General features: G+C 38.7%; 1 protein-coding gene across 3 annotated transcripts; it reads left to right on the forward strand.

The window, feature by feature from the left end:
- The first annotated feature begins 855 nt into the window (after positions 1-855).
- CFLAR (CASP8 and FADD like apoptosis regulator) lies at positions 856-17,427 on the forward strand. 3 transcript variants are annotated; one of them, XM_039698064.1, is made up of 11 exons: positions 856-1,058; positions 2,408-2,530; positions 4,052-4,479; positions 5,377-5,482; positions 6,409-6,544; positions 6,707-6,804; positions 7,479-7,530; positions 8,268-8,323; positions 9,278-9,356; positions 11,879-12,374; positions 13,273-17,427. In XM_039698064.1, exons 3-11 carry the CDS (start codon positions 4,184-4,186, stop codon positions 13,406-13,408), a joined length of 1,455 nt encoding a protein of 484 aa, XP_039553998.1. In that variant the 5' UTR covers positions 856-1,058; positions 2,408-2,530; positions 4,052-4,183; the 3' UTR covers positions 13,409-17,427. The 3 variants fall into 3 exon arrangements, with proteins under 3 accessions (XP_039553998.1, XP_039554004.1, XP_039554014.1); XM_039698070.1 differs by having other exon boundaries at positions 2,411-2,530; XM_039698080.1 differs by lacking the exon at positions 856-1,058 and adding an exon at positions 1,081-1,647 and having other exon boundaries at positions 2,411-2,530.
- The last annotated feature ends 56 nt before the right edge of the window (positions 17,428-17,483 follow it).

Genomic DNA, 17,483 nt, shown 5'->3' on the forward strand with positions numbered 1-17,483 from the left:
CTTCTCAATCTTAATAGCGGGGATACTGTGATAGCTGTGAATGATTGATCTTACAGTGGGAGCCTGACCATACAATTTCAGTAAGAATACAAATATTTTTTTCAGAACACAGAGTTGCCACTTGGTACAAATTCTAGTGTGGGCGAATATTTTCTGTCTCCTTTTTCCCTGCAGTTCCAAAGACAGCGTGACTCTTTGTGTGTGCTGTCCCACAGTACTGCGCTTCCACTGCTCTATTTTTAGCAGCACCACAAAAATGACTCACTGTTTCCTAAAGGCTTTGAAATCCATTGAGCTGGGGGTTACATGTGTCTGATTTCACCATATATCGAGGTGGCTTTTGTCTAGTTCAGAAAAATTTTAGATTTTAGGCCTTTTGGAGAGCAGCTGCATCTGCAATGCTAGCACCCCGCAGTAAATAGCTCCATCAAAGTTGCTAGGTTATGTCAAGGGAATAGCAACACCCAGTTCTCAGTAACAAGGTATTACGCAATATTTACTTTAGATTATACAGCGGGAAGCACAGAACTTTCACACAGGTGTACATTATCCTCACTGTGAACAAACAAATTCAGAGTGAGACATGAGCCATACCAGGGGTTACGGCTAAACTTCTGCCAAAAATGTGCCCACACTGCCCGCAGGTCCGTAAGCGCTCACCGAAAGCCCTGCTACTGCTTCACAGCTCGCAGGGCCAACACAGAGCCGTTCTGTCTGTCCCACGCCAGCAGCAGGACAGAAACACGGCCCGTGTTTCAGGTTTTACACGCTGAACTCGGCACGGCGCTGCCCCGCGTGCCCTCCATGCCAGGAGGAGGCGCCGGGAGGTGCTGCAGGCCCCGTCCCGCCTCCATCCGCTGTGGGGCGGCTTTGTGTGCTCAGCCCGAGTCACGACTGCGGGGTACAGCCGGAAACAAAACTAAAACCATCATCCTGCCTCCCCCGTCCCCCCCCGGCCCGGCCCGGCGCTGGGCAGCCAGCGGGCCGGTACCGCCCCAGCTCCTCCCTGCTGCAAATGCCGGACCTGGCTGCCGTAGAGACCTCCCCGACGTGTCTGGGTGCGTTCTGCCTTCCCCCGCTCCTCTCCCCGCTCCTTTCCCTCACGCCGCCCTTCCCACCGTGCGCTTTCAGCACAGGCGGCCCAAAGGCGGCCCGAGCGGGGTGGTGAGAACCGAAACCGAGTGTGATTTAAAATGACGCACTTAGAAAAATGACTGGAAATCTACAGAAACCACTTGTAGTAGCTGGGCACTTTGTGTTTGGTTTTGGGTTTTTGGGGGGTTTTTTTTGTGATTTGTTTTGTTTTCTTTTAATTAGGAGGACTAGGGTGTTAAATTAGCCTGCTCAAAGTAGTTTACATCGCGGGAAAACTATTCAAGCGTAGGAAGGATCGCGGTGATTCCCGCAGAAATTCCCTGTTTTTCCTGAGTACGTTGCACACGTCCTGTTGAAGGGCGTGGGACAGTGAGGAAGTAGGGAAATTTGAAAGCTGCGGAGCATTCTCTGCAATTTTGAAAAATGCCAGGGGCCCTGGCGCCAAGGGCAGTGGTTCCAGCACCGCCACCTCTAAAAACAGCCAAGAGCGGAGGAAGCACAAAGCACAGCCAGGTCATCTCCTGCTCTCCCCTTCCAGCACGGCTCTTCCACGTGAGTTCGTCTCGTGAAAGAAAGATAATTTCCTAAATCAGAACGACACCCACTGGTGTCATATCCTCGTTTTGTTGCTGCAAAGATGACTGTGAAAGGTTCAAGATAAAAAATGCCAGCAAGGAGTTAACTGGAACCTTGTGCGCCTTAGTGTGAAATTGTAGTATGTTATTTCCTGCTCCTTTGCAAACATATTGAAAAAAAGAAAAAAGCCTAATTACACATGCACATGAATACAAAAATTATTGAGGCAGCTTTATCTCTGATGACTATAAACTTTTTTTATTTTTGTCTTAGAAGATAAGCTGATTTTTCTCTCCTCTTTGTAGAGAATTTACATTCACTAAGTCATCTTGTTGCAGAGTCCAGATAATCAAAAGCTAGGCTGCTGGGTTTCTGTTGTGATTGCTTTTTTTTTTCTTTAACTTTTGCAGCTATAATAACTATCTGTGATGTTTGAAAAAGGGGTCATCAGATAGAAGAGTGGAGCATTATGCCCTTTATCTCTTGTGGTGAAGTGGATTTGCAAAGTTACAAACTGTTTTAGTTTATACTAAAAAAATCACTTCCTGTTGCTCTTATTCCCCTCACCCAATGTATGCTATGTGCACAGCTGGTTTTCCTTTTATTTAGAGCACTGTTCCTGCTTCACTGCAGTCATCCTGAAGAACAACCCTTGGTTGTTTTATTTGGTTTTCCCACCCCCATAAAATTAGGAAGTAGCCCCCCACAGTAATTTGTGATCTTGACATTTGTCCAGCAGAGAATGAGCTAATGTAGTCACTGGAAAATCCTGGATGGAAACCAATGTGTGCTGGATCAGTGATTTGGCAATGGCCAAATGCCAGTTTTCCTGTGTTGTTGCGAACAGTTTTACACACAGGTAAGACCATTTCAAGACTGAGTAGAATCACCGTTTTTTTATAATGAGCATGTAATGTACCATATATAAAGGAAATTCACAATAGAAGAGGATTCATATGTGTGTTTTAAAGGCAAATTATTTTTAAGTTAATGTATAAATAGTAATTCTGCTTGTCTGACATTCCAGCTCGGTGGGAAATTCCTCCCTAGCACACACCCTTCCTCTGTTTTTTTTTAACTCGTTTTAAAAGATTAGATAAAAATCAACTTGAGTATTTAAAAAGTGTTTCTGGTATTTCCAAAAATGACGAAAAGTTGTTAAATGCCTGTTTCACTTCAGAGTTAAACTATTACTTCAGGTTCTTTTGAAAGTCCCAGCTGAATGTCCCTGGGAGATACTTTCATGTGAGGGTGCTTGTGCCTCCCCCTCCTTGACTGCATTATGTCATGAGAACAGTGTCATTCTATAGAATTCTCACAAGTGTTTGATGCTAGATTGAAAATAAGCTAGCAATAAATATGCTTTTCTTCTGATAGAAAACTTTCCAAAACACATTACAGGGCATGAGGGGTTCCTCTGTTTTAGACTAATTTATCTCACTTGCTCAATTATGGACACAGTATGTGACATTTTTGATTGTAACTTCTAGAATGTGTAACAAAAGGATGAAAATGTTGTAAAAAAATCTAATTCAGGTGATAGAATCTTTTGGTATATTAGGCTTTGAAGTTGAATTGACATTTGCTTTCCAGTATGGTTTAAATAAAACTAGTATAGTGATCAAACTCTGTGGAAGGACTAAAATTTGTCTTTAGGTTTGGTCATCTGCCATTTCTCCCTGTATGTAATGGAGGTCAGAGGAGGTTAGATGGAATTTCTGTAGTTGGTGGCAGTGGAAATTGAGCACAGCACCTTACTGATTTTGTTAATTACAAGGCTGGGGGTTTTTCTAGGTTTGAATTTTTATTCCAGTTTTCCTATGATAGTACATGTATGCTTAATGAAGGAAAAGGTGGTCTGTGGCTTATCTATACCTTCAGAATTAACCAATTTGCATATTTAAGGGTGGAGTATTTGAGTGGCTTTTCAATCTTTTTGAGCATGGAGGGTGTGTGTGGAAAATCCTTTTAACCCCAGACTGGAATCAATTTAAATGATGTTAACAATAAGAAAAACCACACACTCTTGAATTTACAGATAATTAGTGGTTTTAAAGTTTCATGTTAAATTGTTGCTCGGAAAAGGACAGAGCTGTCGGAAATACTTAATCTACCACTCATCAGCAAGCTGATGACTTTTGTTTCACTTCCTATGGAATATACAGACTCATGTCAAAGTAATTTACTCTAAAAAGAACTTGCATGTCTTTCTAATTAGTATGACCGTCCAAATACTTTTAGTTTTGTAATGAAGAACTGGGAGAGTCCCTTGAATAAAGGAGGTCTGTGTAGTTGAAAGTTAAATACTTCAGATAGGAGAGTTTACTGTGAAGTTGTGCAGCAGATCACTGTTTTATTGCCTTTTAATTCTCTTCCGCAGACCTGCCTTTGTAGAAATGCACCTAGTTAAGAATGAACACAAGAGAAGTGCTGTGGTAGACACAGGCTTCATGTCATGTTGGTTTCCAGTTTAAAAACCAGTGGGCAATTTTAAAGGAACAGCAACAAAGTGATGACCCGGTGCCAAGTGCCAGCTTTCCTTATTCATCAGATTCAAGAAGAATTGGATAAAGAAGAAGAAGAGATGATGGTTTTCCTGTGCCGAGACCTTGCTCCTGACTTGGCCACTGCTGATCTTAAAGAGATCTTGGTGGCTTTGAATGAGAGAGAGAAACTGACTCCTGTTGGCTTGTCTGAGCTGTTGTACAGAGTTAAGAGGTTTGACTTGCTGAGGAGGATCCTGAACACAGATAAAGCAACAGTGGAAGCTCACCTTGCCAGGAGTCTCAGACTCATCCCTGATTACAGGTAATATATCAATTTCAGATGTAAAGCTATGCTATCTTGTTCAGTATAAGTGGTTTGGGTTTTGCCTCTGTTTAGGGTGGGGGGCAGTATGGGTGAGTTGGTTTTTTTTATTTTTAAATATTTGTTTATTTATTTATTTATTTAATACTTCACAGATTCAGAGAATATTTATTGAAAGTAGAAGAAAAGCAGAAAAGGACATTAGTATATCTAGAGTTACAGTTAAAAGAAATGTTTAGTCCCTGAATTAAACTTTATTACTAGTCATGGCATTAGAAGCATCTGTATTTCAGGAGTTTGTGTATTTGTGAATAAAACCAGTGATGTATGTAGAGTTCTAGATTAGCAGCTAAAAATGACACTTTAAAGGAATATCATTGGTTAGACAAATTTTCTTTTCTGGTTTGCTTTGGGGACATAGCCACGTGGTGTAACTTTTCTCAAGGGACCTCTCTCTTACTTGTTTTACTCTTTTAGTTTTGAGAGGCTTAAATTAAGAAATTCCAGTTATTTTCTTTGAGAGACTTCATAAACAAATCCATGTACTCCTAAGATTTTCCTGTATTAAATTCTCACTAAAATAAAAACCCTGTAACTAACAGGTAAAAAAGTTAAGGATATGTTCTGTTGTCTCCTTCTCTCACTTAAATCTCTATTAAACATTAAGGAAACTTCTGTTTTCCCTACAGTGGCTATTACACTGTCAGTCTGAAAAACACAGGTGCTGATTAGCAAGAGTATTTTATAATTGGATCTTGAAACAGGGTATGTTTTTCGTCTGTTTCTTAGTTAGAAATCCTAGATTAAGACTGGAACATGAGGAGAAGTTGAGTAGTTGGGAAAGGGAGGAATCTTGCTGCAAGCTAATCCTTTAGAAATATCTCAACTTTATTTCAGGGTACTAATGGTAGAGATAAATGAAAATCTGGAAAAAGATGAAGTGGGTTCTCTTGGTTTTCTACTCAGAGATTATGCACCTCGTATGAAAATGGCAAAAGATAAGGTATGTTTTCCTTAATTCTGGCATTCTCCTCTGGAACAGAGACATTAAAGTAAAAAAAAATGTAGCTAGACAGCGAAAGAAGGGAGTCAGTACTGCAAGGAGTATTGAGGCAGGGGTACACAAACATCAGGAAGCAGACAAGGAGTTGTGGCTTCTGTTTCATTTTGTTGATTTTTAATTCAAGGAAAAAAATCATGGAAAACTAGTAAAAAAGTAAGAGGGAACAGTGCTTGTTATAGTGTATGGTGGTTGAATGTACTTCATGGGCAGGCTTTTTACAGTAGTCTTTCTTCAGTATTTCTGATCTGAAAGTTCATGTAAGACTGACCTCCGATCAATAACCATTTGAACTGTATCTTGAATTGCAAAATCACTTTTTGTTTGTGCTCTGCTTTGCTTACAAAAGAACACATATATTGTAATTACGTCTTTATACCTTTGCATTCTGAATATTTTTGCTAAGTCCTCTGAGAAAGCAGAAATTCAGTTGAGAATACTCAGAAACCTTGGCCACTGTGCAGAGAAGACTGAAGATTTATGTCTTCTTCCTTTGAGGTTTTTTTCCCTTTCTATCTTCAGTCAGAGAGGTAGAGAGGCCCTGAGAATTTCCCAAAGCTTTTCTTGCCTTCCACTTTGTGACACGTGAGGTGACATTCACAGTCGCTGGGTTTGTAGCAAAAACAAAATGCAAAACTGTTTTCTCAAAAATTTAAGATTGATTTTTAAGAATATCACTTTGTAGTTTCTATTACTCCTATGATAATATTAAGTATTCATATGTCTCTCAGATAGTTTTGTTAGAAGGTGTAATGTCTCTAATTGTTTATACAGCCTTTATGACCTCTCCACAGTATTTTCTGTGTTGCTTTGTTACATCTGGTGGAGAAAAAAATACTGATGTGTTTGGGTTTATGTTGCTATTCTAGAGTTTTCTAGCTCTTATAATTGAGCTGGAGAAGCTAAATTTGGTGGCTCCTAATCAACTGGATTTGATAGAGAACTGTTTTCAAAGTATTCACAGGATAGATTTGATTAGGAAGATTCAGAAGTACAAACACGAAGGTAAGATCCTCTTTTTGCACTGGTTACTCTTGATAGCAACAATCAAATGTGCTGAAGATAAAACTATGACTTACAAATAAGGGCATTTGCATACTTCATAGATTTAGGTTTTCAAAACAGATGAAATATCATGGTGTGTTTGTGTTTCTGTTAAATTCGCAGCTTCAGTGTCCTCTGTTCATTCTCAGCCAGTTTATATAAATGCTCATCAGGCCTCTCTCCCTAACTTCAATCTGATTGATCCTCCTTATCATTCAGGGGTAAGTATACAAGAAGTGAAACAAATCCTTTATTTCTAAATATTGCCACTTTAAAAGGAGATCCATCTTTCAGAGCCTGAGGAATTAGAGATGACTAGTGACTAAAATATTGTTTGTTATTCCTTTTGTTTGCTGAGTTTAGGGTCTGATCTAAATCTGCCTGAGAAAGATGCCCTTTGAAGGCCTTATGTGAATTTTTTCTTATTAGTTGAAAATACAAAATCTGTATCTTGAAAGGTTTTTTTTTGTATTACACTGTGGAGTGAAAAGTTTTGCTTTGACTGTTCTTTGCAAAACGTGTCTTCTTTGTACCTCTGGACTCTTCAGGGAAGGTAGCTTTTAATTTTTGAAGATGAAAATGATAGCTTTTTAAAGAAGAGTTTTTCAGGGTTTTCTTTTTTTGTGGTTTGTTTTAAGCTCAGTTTAAGAAGATATCAGAGTATCTGAAAAGTCATCAAATCCTATTGCATGCAGTATTCTTTATATTTGAGTTAGCTCTGATATTGTATTAGCATAGGTTTTTTCAACTGTTATGTTGTCATTTTATTTAGCTGATAGAAATGAATCTAAAATATCCTTTTACTGAGGAAGAAATACTCCTGTGTTTTATTTTGGAACATATTTATTAATTCTTGAAGTAGAATAGGAAAATTATGACTTTTTCTTAATTTCAGATACAGAATCAGAACACAGAAAAATTACAAAATGGAACAAGTCTTACTCTGGGTAAGAGCATTTTATCTAAGTTTGGTAATCTAAAAGAGCCAAATGATGAATTTCACTACATCAAAAGGACTTGTTTGATAGTTGTGTTCAGGGCTAATCCTATTAATATCATCAGGAGCAGAGAGTGTTTGATACCTCTCAGAACTGAGCCTGGCCTTACTGTTTAGTCTTGTATTTGCTTTGCTTGTGCTGCCGCATCTTAAAACATTCTTAAAAATCGGAAGCTTCCACTGTCAAAACTTCTTAACAGAATACATACTTTATTAGTAAAGCCATGGATAAAACTGGCTAGCCAGCTCTGGAGTCCTGTGTAGTGCAGTTCTGCCCATTAGCTCTGGAGAAGGAAGTTTTTGTGGTTTTCATCAGTGAACTGCCCACCAGGCCAGCCGGGAGGTTGTGCATTGAATACCAGGTTATTTCCATGTGTATTGTGTTTTCTCTGGAAACCCCAAATAGCTCTCAAATATGGTCATTTTTAAAATTAGTTGACTGAATTCTTTCAGTGTAGAAGAGATTAATTGTTTCTTCTAGTCCCAAGCAATGTAGAATGAAATCCAGATAACATTTTAGAGGTGAATAATACAGGGATTTTTAAACTTCAGTAGCATACATAGAAACGAAAAGGTCTTGATGGGTGAAAATTTTGCTGAAGTAGATACATTCCTCTTTATAACTGATCTGGTGATTAAAAAATATCACTGGTACTTGCCTACTGAGATTACTTCTGTATGTTTTAGCTGCAGCAGAACCACTTCACATGTCCATCGAGGAGTCAGGATCAGTGCCACATAAGGTATATTCTTGTGTATATGTTTACATGTAAATAAGTACAATCTCTGTATTTTCCTTAGTTTTCTTTGTGTTTCATTTTGAGATTTCCTTGAATTGTATGCAGACAGAACAATGGGTGCATCCTCAGCCATAAACACATTCTGTGAATTGTTTTTGCAGAATATATTTTAAATATATAATATTTGCTGCTACTCTGGAAGCAGCAGTGTGCAAAATGCATGTATATATGATGTGCACACAGAATTCATACATTTATTAGTGGAGGCCAAGTTAAAACTGTTGAAGTTCAGACCTCTTGCCACATGCATTAGAAATCACAGAGCTTCTTTGCATGCGGTAGATTTTGTTCTTGATTCCCTCCTCACCCCTTGCTCTCGAGGCAGAAGACAGACATGCTTTGGGCATTAATGATAAGGATGGCCAACTGCTGTTTTCACTAGTTCTGTAGGCCAGGAACCAACCTGTAGCAAATTCATTTGCTTTAATCAGTTTTCTTCAGAGGGGAGAGGAATTGTGATAAAGTCATTATGGATTATTTAGGAATAAGGAGGTTTTTCCACTAAATAAGGAAATAAATTTTCTGATGAGCAGTGTTTGCTTGCACACCTGAGGAACACAAAACTTCTCTATATTTATTGTGTTGGCAGTATGAAGCTTGTACAGTTTTAGTCTCTGTTTAAGTATCTTTATGCTAATGAGGTTGCATAACACAGGGACACAAAAACTAAGCCTGTACTAGAAATAGAGGGAAAAGAATCATTAGTCCCTTTCTCCTGTTTCTTTGTTGTGCAGATAAGACATATTACAACCCAGTAAACAGATTTCTGCTAGCTACTTGATGGAAAACAGCAGAATGCTATTTAATAGATCTGACATAAAATTTGAGAAAATGATATGGTCTAAAAGTTGAGAACGTGACGTATTAACTTGGTAATGGTCCTTTCACATTTCTCAGATGTCTGATGATTCCTACAGAATGCAAAGTCGGCCTTTAGGAATATGCCTGATAATAGATTGTATTGGCAATGACACTGGTAAGTCTCTGGAATTTTCAGTCCCTTAACTTGTTAATTAGATAATTAGAAGAATTTAGTATAAAGAATATAATGTACATTTACCAGTCAGATTAGGATAGTGTTGTCCCAGTCATTTAATCTACCACTTCCAGTAAGACTTCTAAAGCAAAGAGTTGCAAGGGACAACATCAGCTTAAAGCAAACTGTCCTAATTATTGGAGACAATGTTTGTTTTTTATGGTGCAGAGTCTCTGAATGAAAGAACTTAGAAGAAGATAGACTGAATTTTGGGATGGACAAAAAGGATGTTCAGCAACTAACAGAAAAATTAGGCTTACAACAGTCATACAGCAGGTTATTGGCAGAGATGGTAGTGTTTCCCACCAGTTAACAAAACCAAAACTGTTGTGGATTTAAAGTGCAATCATATTGGACACCAGAGATTTCAAATAGCCATGGGGTCCTTTATTAATGATACACCTGAGCTTCTGTCCTATCTTGCACAGTTTAGCTGAAAGTGTCACCACAGTGAAACTGAAAGTGTCACCACTGCTCTCAGTGTAGTCACTGCCATAGTTGAAATGTGGGTTTCCTGACTGCCTTTGTAGAATCCTAGAATTAGATCTTTGCACAGTCAAAACCACCCCTCACTCTCTAATCACTGTAACACGTGAGGCTAAAAATAAAAATTAAGAGAGTATTTGCAGCCAGTTCTGTAATAGCTGGGAGATGTAGGGGAAGGAGAGGCTTTCCAGGCATCTTTTGGTTTTCTCAAATGCAGTGGTCCAGCAGATGAACTAACTTAGAAGGGCAGTGGTTGTGGAGCTCACCCACAGGAAGTCTGTGTCTCCGATGTTTAAAATGGTCCAGCAGATGAACTAACTTAGAATTGCTGATGTAATTGAAGGGCAGTGGTTGTGGAGCTCACACACAGGAAGTCTGTGTCTCCGATGTTTAAAGTCACATTGTCAGCATTTAACACAATAGAAGGCAAGACTTGCACTGAAGTACATTATGGTGCTGGTGAGATCAGAGGAGACAGGGCATATGGCATTGCTTAAAGGAGTTTGCAAGAAAGGCAGAAGTAGTTGTGCCACACTATTGTAAAGTCTGAGTACACTGAAGAAAAAGAAGAGGGCAGGGAAAACATGAGAAATTGTATCTGTGGCATCCATTAGAATCTGTACCTGTCCCAAGATTTAATCTCAGGAAGGTGAACCAGTAACAGATACTGTAGGATCACCAATTACAACACTTTATCATGCCCAGTGTAAACAGCATGAATTTATCAAATGCTTATAAAATTCAAACTGAAATGCACCTTGCTGTTTTGTAAATAGCTACTTTTGACTTTTCCATTTGGAAATCAGTTTTAATCCTTACATTGTAAACAATGAGGGGAGAAAAGGCTAGTGTTTTATGTAGAATGGAGATGCTGAAAAATCAGTGGAGGTTTGTTGGCAGATGGCTAGTGTTGAAGACCTAGGTAGTTTCTGATCTCAGGCTGCAGCATGTAATGCTGTGGTGTGTCTTGCCTTAAAGTATCCAAGGCCATGTATAACTTCTGATTAATTGTTAACTAAGGTGTCAGCTCTAAGTTTTTGAGTTGGTTCTTTTAAACTGTGACAGTTAGTGTGTGTGGGGACTAAGGTGACACCAGGTTTTGTATTTGTGTGTGTATGTGCATCTGCCAGTGAGATCAGGACGTTACAGCAGAAGCATTCTCACTGCTGTAATTCTCATTTTGTACATGTACTGCTGCTACCCCCTGCCTGATGGAGGGCTTCACTGCAGTGTAACTGCTAGACCTTAGTGATACTGAGTAGTCTGAATTTTGAGAGCATGTTTAGTTGCATAAAATAAGGGAGCTTTATCTTTCTATTCTCAATTAAAAATGCCTGGACAGTTTTTTAATTATTTTACAAAATTTAATCAAACCAGCAGAACTGGAATGAAGCTGTAGTTATTTTTTATCACCTCACTATAGTGTAGAGTTTTTATCTAGTTTATTTTGCTGAGGAAAGTTTTGAGTTCTGTTTCTTGTGTTCACTATGGGCTTTTAGGGGAGAAAAGTGTGGTAATACAGCTGCTTTACTGCCATTACCTCTGAAACAGCCCCTGCTAATTAAGGCTTCTTAAACTTTTGAAGTCAAAGACAGCTGTCTTTAAGTTTAGTATGTGTGTAAGGCATTTACATCACTCTTCATCATTTCAGGTGTGTTATTTCTTGCCTTATATTTTAAGTCTTAGGAACTTGGAATACTGGCTCTAAAGGAAAGCATGTGTCTGTGAAAATATGAAACAAGATACAGTGTTTCTGCTGTCATAAAACATGTAGCTCACAGGAAAGATGACATGCATATAGCACTATAAGTATGTAATGTACTGTGGTCAACACCAAGTACTCCTGATTTTTTTAATTATTGTGATAAAATAAATTGCTTAATTTCAATAGAAAAACACCTATAAGTATTGTAATTCAATACAATTGAGATTGAGCCTTGGTGTGCCTTGGTTTAATTACATCTTGCTTCTTACAGATGTGTTGGAAGAGACCTTCAGAGGCTTAGGCTATGATGTTCATTGTCACAGATATTTAAGTATGAACTCCATGAATCAAACATTGCTTGAAGTTGCAAGGTGGCAGAAGCACAAAAATTGTGACAGCTTTGTTTGCATATTGGTCAGCCGTGGAAACTCCCAGAGCATCTTCTGTACAGACCACACCTTTTCTGGATTCCCTTTGGAACAAATAAAGAAATACTTTACAGCAGACTCATGTCCTGGACTCCTAGGAAAACCGAAGCTTTTTTTTATTCAGAGCTACATTGTGCCAGATAATGAGCAAGAATGTACCAGTCTGTTGGAAGTCGATGGGAATGCTGAGAACATCAGAGCTAAAGTCACTATTCCCCATACAGCAGACATCTTTTGGAGTCATTGCAAGGTGGATGTGTCTACACTGGAACAATCCCCAACTTCACCCTCATATTATCTGCGTTGTCTGGCTGAGCTACTCCATAATCCTTTTAAAAGGTAAATTAAAGTAAATGGAAAGACATAACCTTTTTTCTGTGATAGCTTATTTTCATGGAAAATGAGAAACCTTAAATTTCAAGCCATCTGGTTTTCTTGCAGTGTCACAGTCAAAAAGACAAGTATCCTCACAAAATTGCACAGAAAGGTAGCCTAAGCTAAGAGTGAAGTTTCTGATGTTACAATGTAAAGTTAAAGTTACAGTTACGACATTGGGGTTTGCAGAGTGAGAAGGGAAGAATCTGTGCTGGATAATGTATATCAGTGCTTTAGACAGGATTGGAAATCTTCCTTCTCCAAGATAAACAGGCTTCTGCTAAATTGAGGATTGCCATGTACCATTAAGAAGAGCTGTGCTTGCAAAACTAAATGGTCAGTGCTTAAGTTCAGGACAAAGGCAGTAGAGAGGGAAGAATTTTCTAGTTTCTCTAAATTTAATTAACCCTTTGCTCACAGAGCCAATTGATTGCCAGTATGTAATTTTGAAATTAAACTGTCAGAAAACTTTTGTCTATTTAAAGAGATCTAAAGGAATCTGCACAAAAGTCAGATACATTTGGATATATAACTTACCTACAGAGGTTTTGTTTATACAGCTGATCTACCAGGGAACTAACAACTGTTATTCAAGGTAGTTGCAGTGCTGACATTTAGTACCTTTTTACAAACCCTAAAGCCTTGTCATGAAATCACAGATCATCATGTTAGAATAATTAATAGCACGGCAATGATTGGGTCATAAGAGTTTGGCTCAAAATGCATGTGCAGTAGAGACTGAAATTGCAGAGTTTCTCCATGCCAAGTCAGATGTTGTCTTCTCTATTGTGAATTCTTACATGGTGTCTTGCTTCATTCTCTAATGGAATGGTTTTGATTTTTTTTTTTTTTTTTGCTGCAGGAAACTCTGTATATTGGCTATCCATATGGAACTGAACAGAAAAATTTATGATGGGAATATGACCAAGGACCCAAGCCAACAATACTCACTGCTGCTCCAGCATACACTGAGGAAGAAACTTTTTTTTCCCACTTGACTGCTGTTAGAAAGTACATATCTGAAATTATTAAAAAGAAGCATTTGCTCTCATGCAAACAGATCAATGCATACTTTTATTTATGCATCATTTCATGTATGTCTAAAGTGCCTGTTGCTTCCAAGTACAGGAATTTACAAGCATTTTAGTGTGCTAAGACACTAGATTTTGTATTTTAATATCGTAGTCTCTGAAAGCTTGGATGACAATGGTAGCTATTGTATAGCAGTGTGGCATATCTTGTTACTGAATACCTGAGGTAAACAGAGTGTAAAGAGATTTAAACTGTATAGCTGTTGGGTTTTCCAAGAAAAAACAGAAGTGTTTTTATTGCTTCATTGGTAGTTTTTAACATAACCTCCTAGCAGTTAATACTTAAACAAATATAAGCCAGCCCAAACCACTGAAACACATTGATTACTTTCTCCTGCACTTAGTAAGTGGCAAATGTGTCAGCATTCCTGCCCAGTAATGCCAGTTCTTTGCTTGCAAGTTGTGGCTTGCATGCCTCTATAGACTGGCAAAACAGAAGGGAGAGAGAGATGGTCTTTTCAGTAATCTGGATTCCATCTGTTTACTGCATTAAAGATTGCAATGTTAGAAGTGTCTACTGTTCACAGGGGTTCTGTGTAAATAAATGAAACAGTCTGCCATGGTTTGGGCCAAGTATGTTTTCTGCTGATGCAAAAATGAGTGTACATGTGACAGGACATTACAGTAATGTGCCTCAGTTTAAAAAATATGGGATTTTGGCAGATGTCTTGTGGAAGCTGAAACATGATTCACACTCATTGCACCAGGCGTAGTTGTAAAAAGATACTTCAAAATATTTCAATTTAAATGTAGTATGTAGCACCCATGCTACATACTACATTTAAGACTGGATTATGTTAAACATTCTATCCTTACTGCTTTTGCTTATGAAAAAGAATATGCTTCTATTAATTCATTTTTCCCCAAGTGCTCTTGTTCTTGTGGGGAAAAAAAAAGGAAAATTGTCTTAAATACAAAAATTTTTCTCCAGTGTAGCAGCTGCCTAACTAAAAGTTAACTGCCTCAAAGTTCAGTTAGCTTACTTGTATAACAGTATAACCTGGATGGGTTGTGTTGAAGTTTATTGTCACTGAACTTGGTGACAAGCCACTTGTAAACATTTAATTTTTACTCCTTATATAGTCTCCTATGTGGGAAAATAATTCAAGGTCCTGGTGTGTTCTGCTTGGTTTCTGTTTAAATTTTTAATGGAAAAAGAGAAGGATACAAAATGACAGATATGGAATTTTAAAAGTTACTTCTTGTGGTGGCTGGTGAATGAACTGAATGGTGAAACAATTGGTTGTAGAAATAAGGTGTCATGTCAAATTACATATATCTAAGTAATTTTAATATATGTGATCTTCTTCACAGATTAACTTCCCTTTCCAATTTCCTTTACTACCTTTTGCATTTGAAAAGCACTTCTGCTACCCTATAGACAACCAAAAGCAGGGAGAATCCAACTGAGAGGCAGATGAGGAAAAGAAATGTGGAAATTTTAAGCAGGAACAAGAAGGGAAATGGTAGGGAGCATCAAGAGAAGAACAAGTAGGGGAAAGATGATTCGGAGGAGAAATACAGTATTAATATTGGAAGGAGAAGAAAACAGGAAAAAGGAAGTGAGAATAATAGTGGCTGTCTTTACAGACTAATGATGTGGTGAGTTGGTTGATGTTTTGTGGGCTGGTTGGTTGGGGGGTTTAGAGTGATGCTAACTAAATGCAACTATTTACTTAAAATATTAGCAGCATATATTCTGCTTTTACAGTTTTGTGACAAGTTTGGTTTGGGGGTTAAAATAAAAAGTTAAAAAGTACCTTACTGCAAGATGGTAAGTAAAGTCCATGTGCCTTTCATTAAGATATTATGCAGAAATGCTGTTTTGAAAACTAGAGACTCATGTAATGAACCCTTTCAGTGGAAAAGGAAGGGACTCTGTGTATGGCTGCTGACGCTGTTGAGTTAGAGATGGAAAGAAAGATTCCTGTTTTCAGGTGGCTCAGAAGGCTCAAGAACAATCTTCATTAGCAAGAAGCAGCGAACTTTATAGTCTCAGTTGGTAAGTGGGACCAGCTTGGTCTCAAAGTAGGAACATCTCACACCATGCACTATGAATAACTTGCTGTGAAGAACCATAACTATGAACAGAAAGAGAGATAATAATTGTTTGAATTCTTTCATCTAAGATTCCCAGGCTCAGCCTGGGAGAAGTTGTCTCTGTTCTTTCTTCGACTGAACTGAGAATATCCACAGGTTGCTTGGTTGGAAATGGTTATAAACCCTCAAGAGTTGTGGGGACAGGCATGTATTGTGCAGCGTTCATGGGTGTCAGATACTGATTTTTTACACTGATCCCAGTAGATTCTTAAACCATAGCCATAGACAATCTGTAATTGTACATCTAAGCAGTATTTATTGCCTTGACACCTCTTTCAGATGTAGCATTCAGGCAGGCTGATTCCCTGTACCTGTTGCATAGTGAGTATTTATGCAGGACTTCTGTGATGGCAGTTGTCCATTGCTTCTCTCACAGCTTATAGAATAGACTCCTAGAATATGCTGAGTTAGAAGGGACCCATCAGGGTCATTGAGACCAACTCCTGGCCCTGCACGTGACACCCCAAGAATCCCACCATGTGCCTGAGAGTGTTGTCCAAAAGCTTCTTGAGCTCTGTCAGGGTTGGAGTTGTGACCACTTCCCTGGGGAGCCTGTTCCAGTGCTCAGCCACCCTCTGGGTGAAGAACCTCTTCCTGAAATCTACCCTAACCCTCCCCTGCCACAGTTTCATTTCTCAAGTCCTCTCAGTGGTCACCAGAGACAAGCAGTTGATACCTCTGCCCCGCTACTTCCCCTCGTGAGGATGTTGAAGACTGCAATGAGGTCACCCCTCAGTCTCCTCTTTTCCAGGCTGAACAAACCAAGCGACCTCAACCCCTCCTCAGGGGGCCTCCTCTCTAAAAGCCTTACCAAGTTTCTGTGTCACTCTGTACACATGATGGGGACTGTCTCTTCTTGCCATAGTGCACGCATAAAATTTGAGTCTAGAAATGGATGCAGGGTGTGGACTGCATCAAGTTGTCCCTGTATTACAGATAGTGAAATTATTTCAGGTTAAATGATCCTTTAGCCAAAAGAAAAGGGGGAAGAGAATTTTGGATCCATCCTGAGTTTAGGGTGTTAGCACAGGAACATAGAGAGTGACATGCTGCTGAAATTTCATGGTCTTGGACTGATGAAATGTCTAGTTTTCGCAACCTGTTATTGAAGGAGATAAAACAAGTTGCGCTGCTCCTGCATTGTCAGAAGTTGGAATAAGGCTGTCAGAGTCACAGCACTTAATTATAGTTTTGTTGTTCTCTCTATGCTCTGTATATGGACAGTGGTGCCTTTAAGTGGCTCAGAAGGTGTTCTCATGAGGCAAGACACTCAGTGGTGTTTTGTACCAGACTTGAGTTGCATGTTTTTTTCTCAGCCATCTACACTGATGTGGCTGAGCCATAAATTGAGTTTACTTTGCACTGTTACATATTTGTGTACTACAGTGGTTGCCAACTCATTATCCAAAATAGAAGTTATGTTCAAGAGGCTGTTACTGTGCTAGCACTTGTAAATGGAGCATGTTGTATGGCTGATCTCCCCTTTCAATTCTGCATTGGAAAGAAGTAACACTGGCTCCTATTACAGGTACCTGAATCAGGGAAGCTTTTTGTGGGAGTTTCTGAGAATTCTTTTCTGATTTCCAGTCTTAAGTTTCTGACATGCAGAACAGTGTTGCTGAGAAGAGGCCGCTGTCTGTGTGGATGATATATATTCAATTTAAATTAAATCTCCTGCACTGAATTATTTGACAGCTTTTCTGTGGCTGGTTTAAATAATGTCTATTTTTCAGCTTCTGTATTAGAAATAATAATAAGACACTATAATTGGATACAAATGCTGGGTTTCATGCTGATATTCTGAATAAAATTTCTGTATGCAGTCAGACTGATTGTCCCTGTCTCCCTCTAGACCATAGAATAACTCTGAAATTCTTGATCT

Source organism: Passer montanus, unplaced genomic scaffold (assembly GCF_014805655.1).
Source record: "Passer montanus isolate IOZ18808 unplaced genomic scaffold, ASM1480565v1 scaffold1, whole genome shotgun sequence".
NCBI lineage: Eukaryota > Metazoa > Chordata > Aves > Passeriformes > Passeridae > Passer > Passer montanus.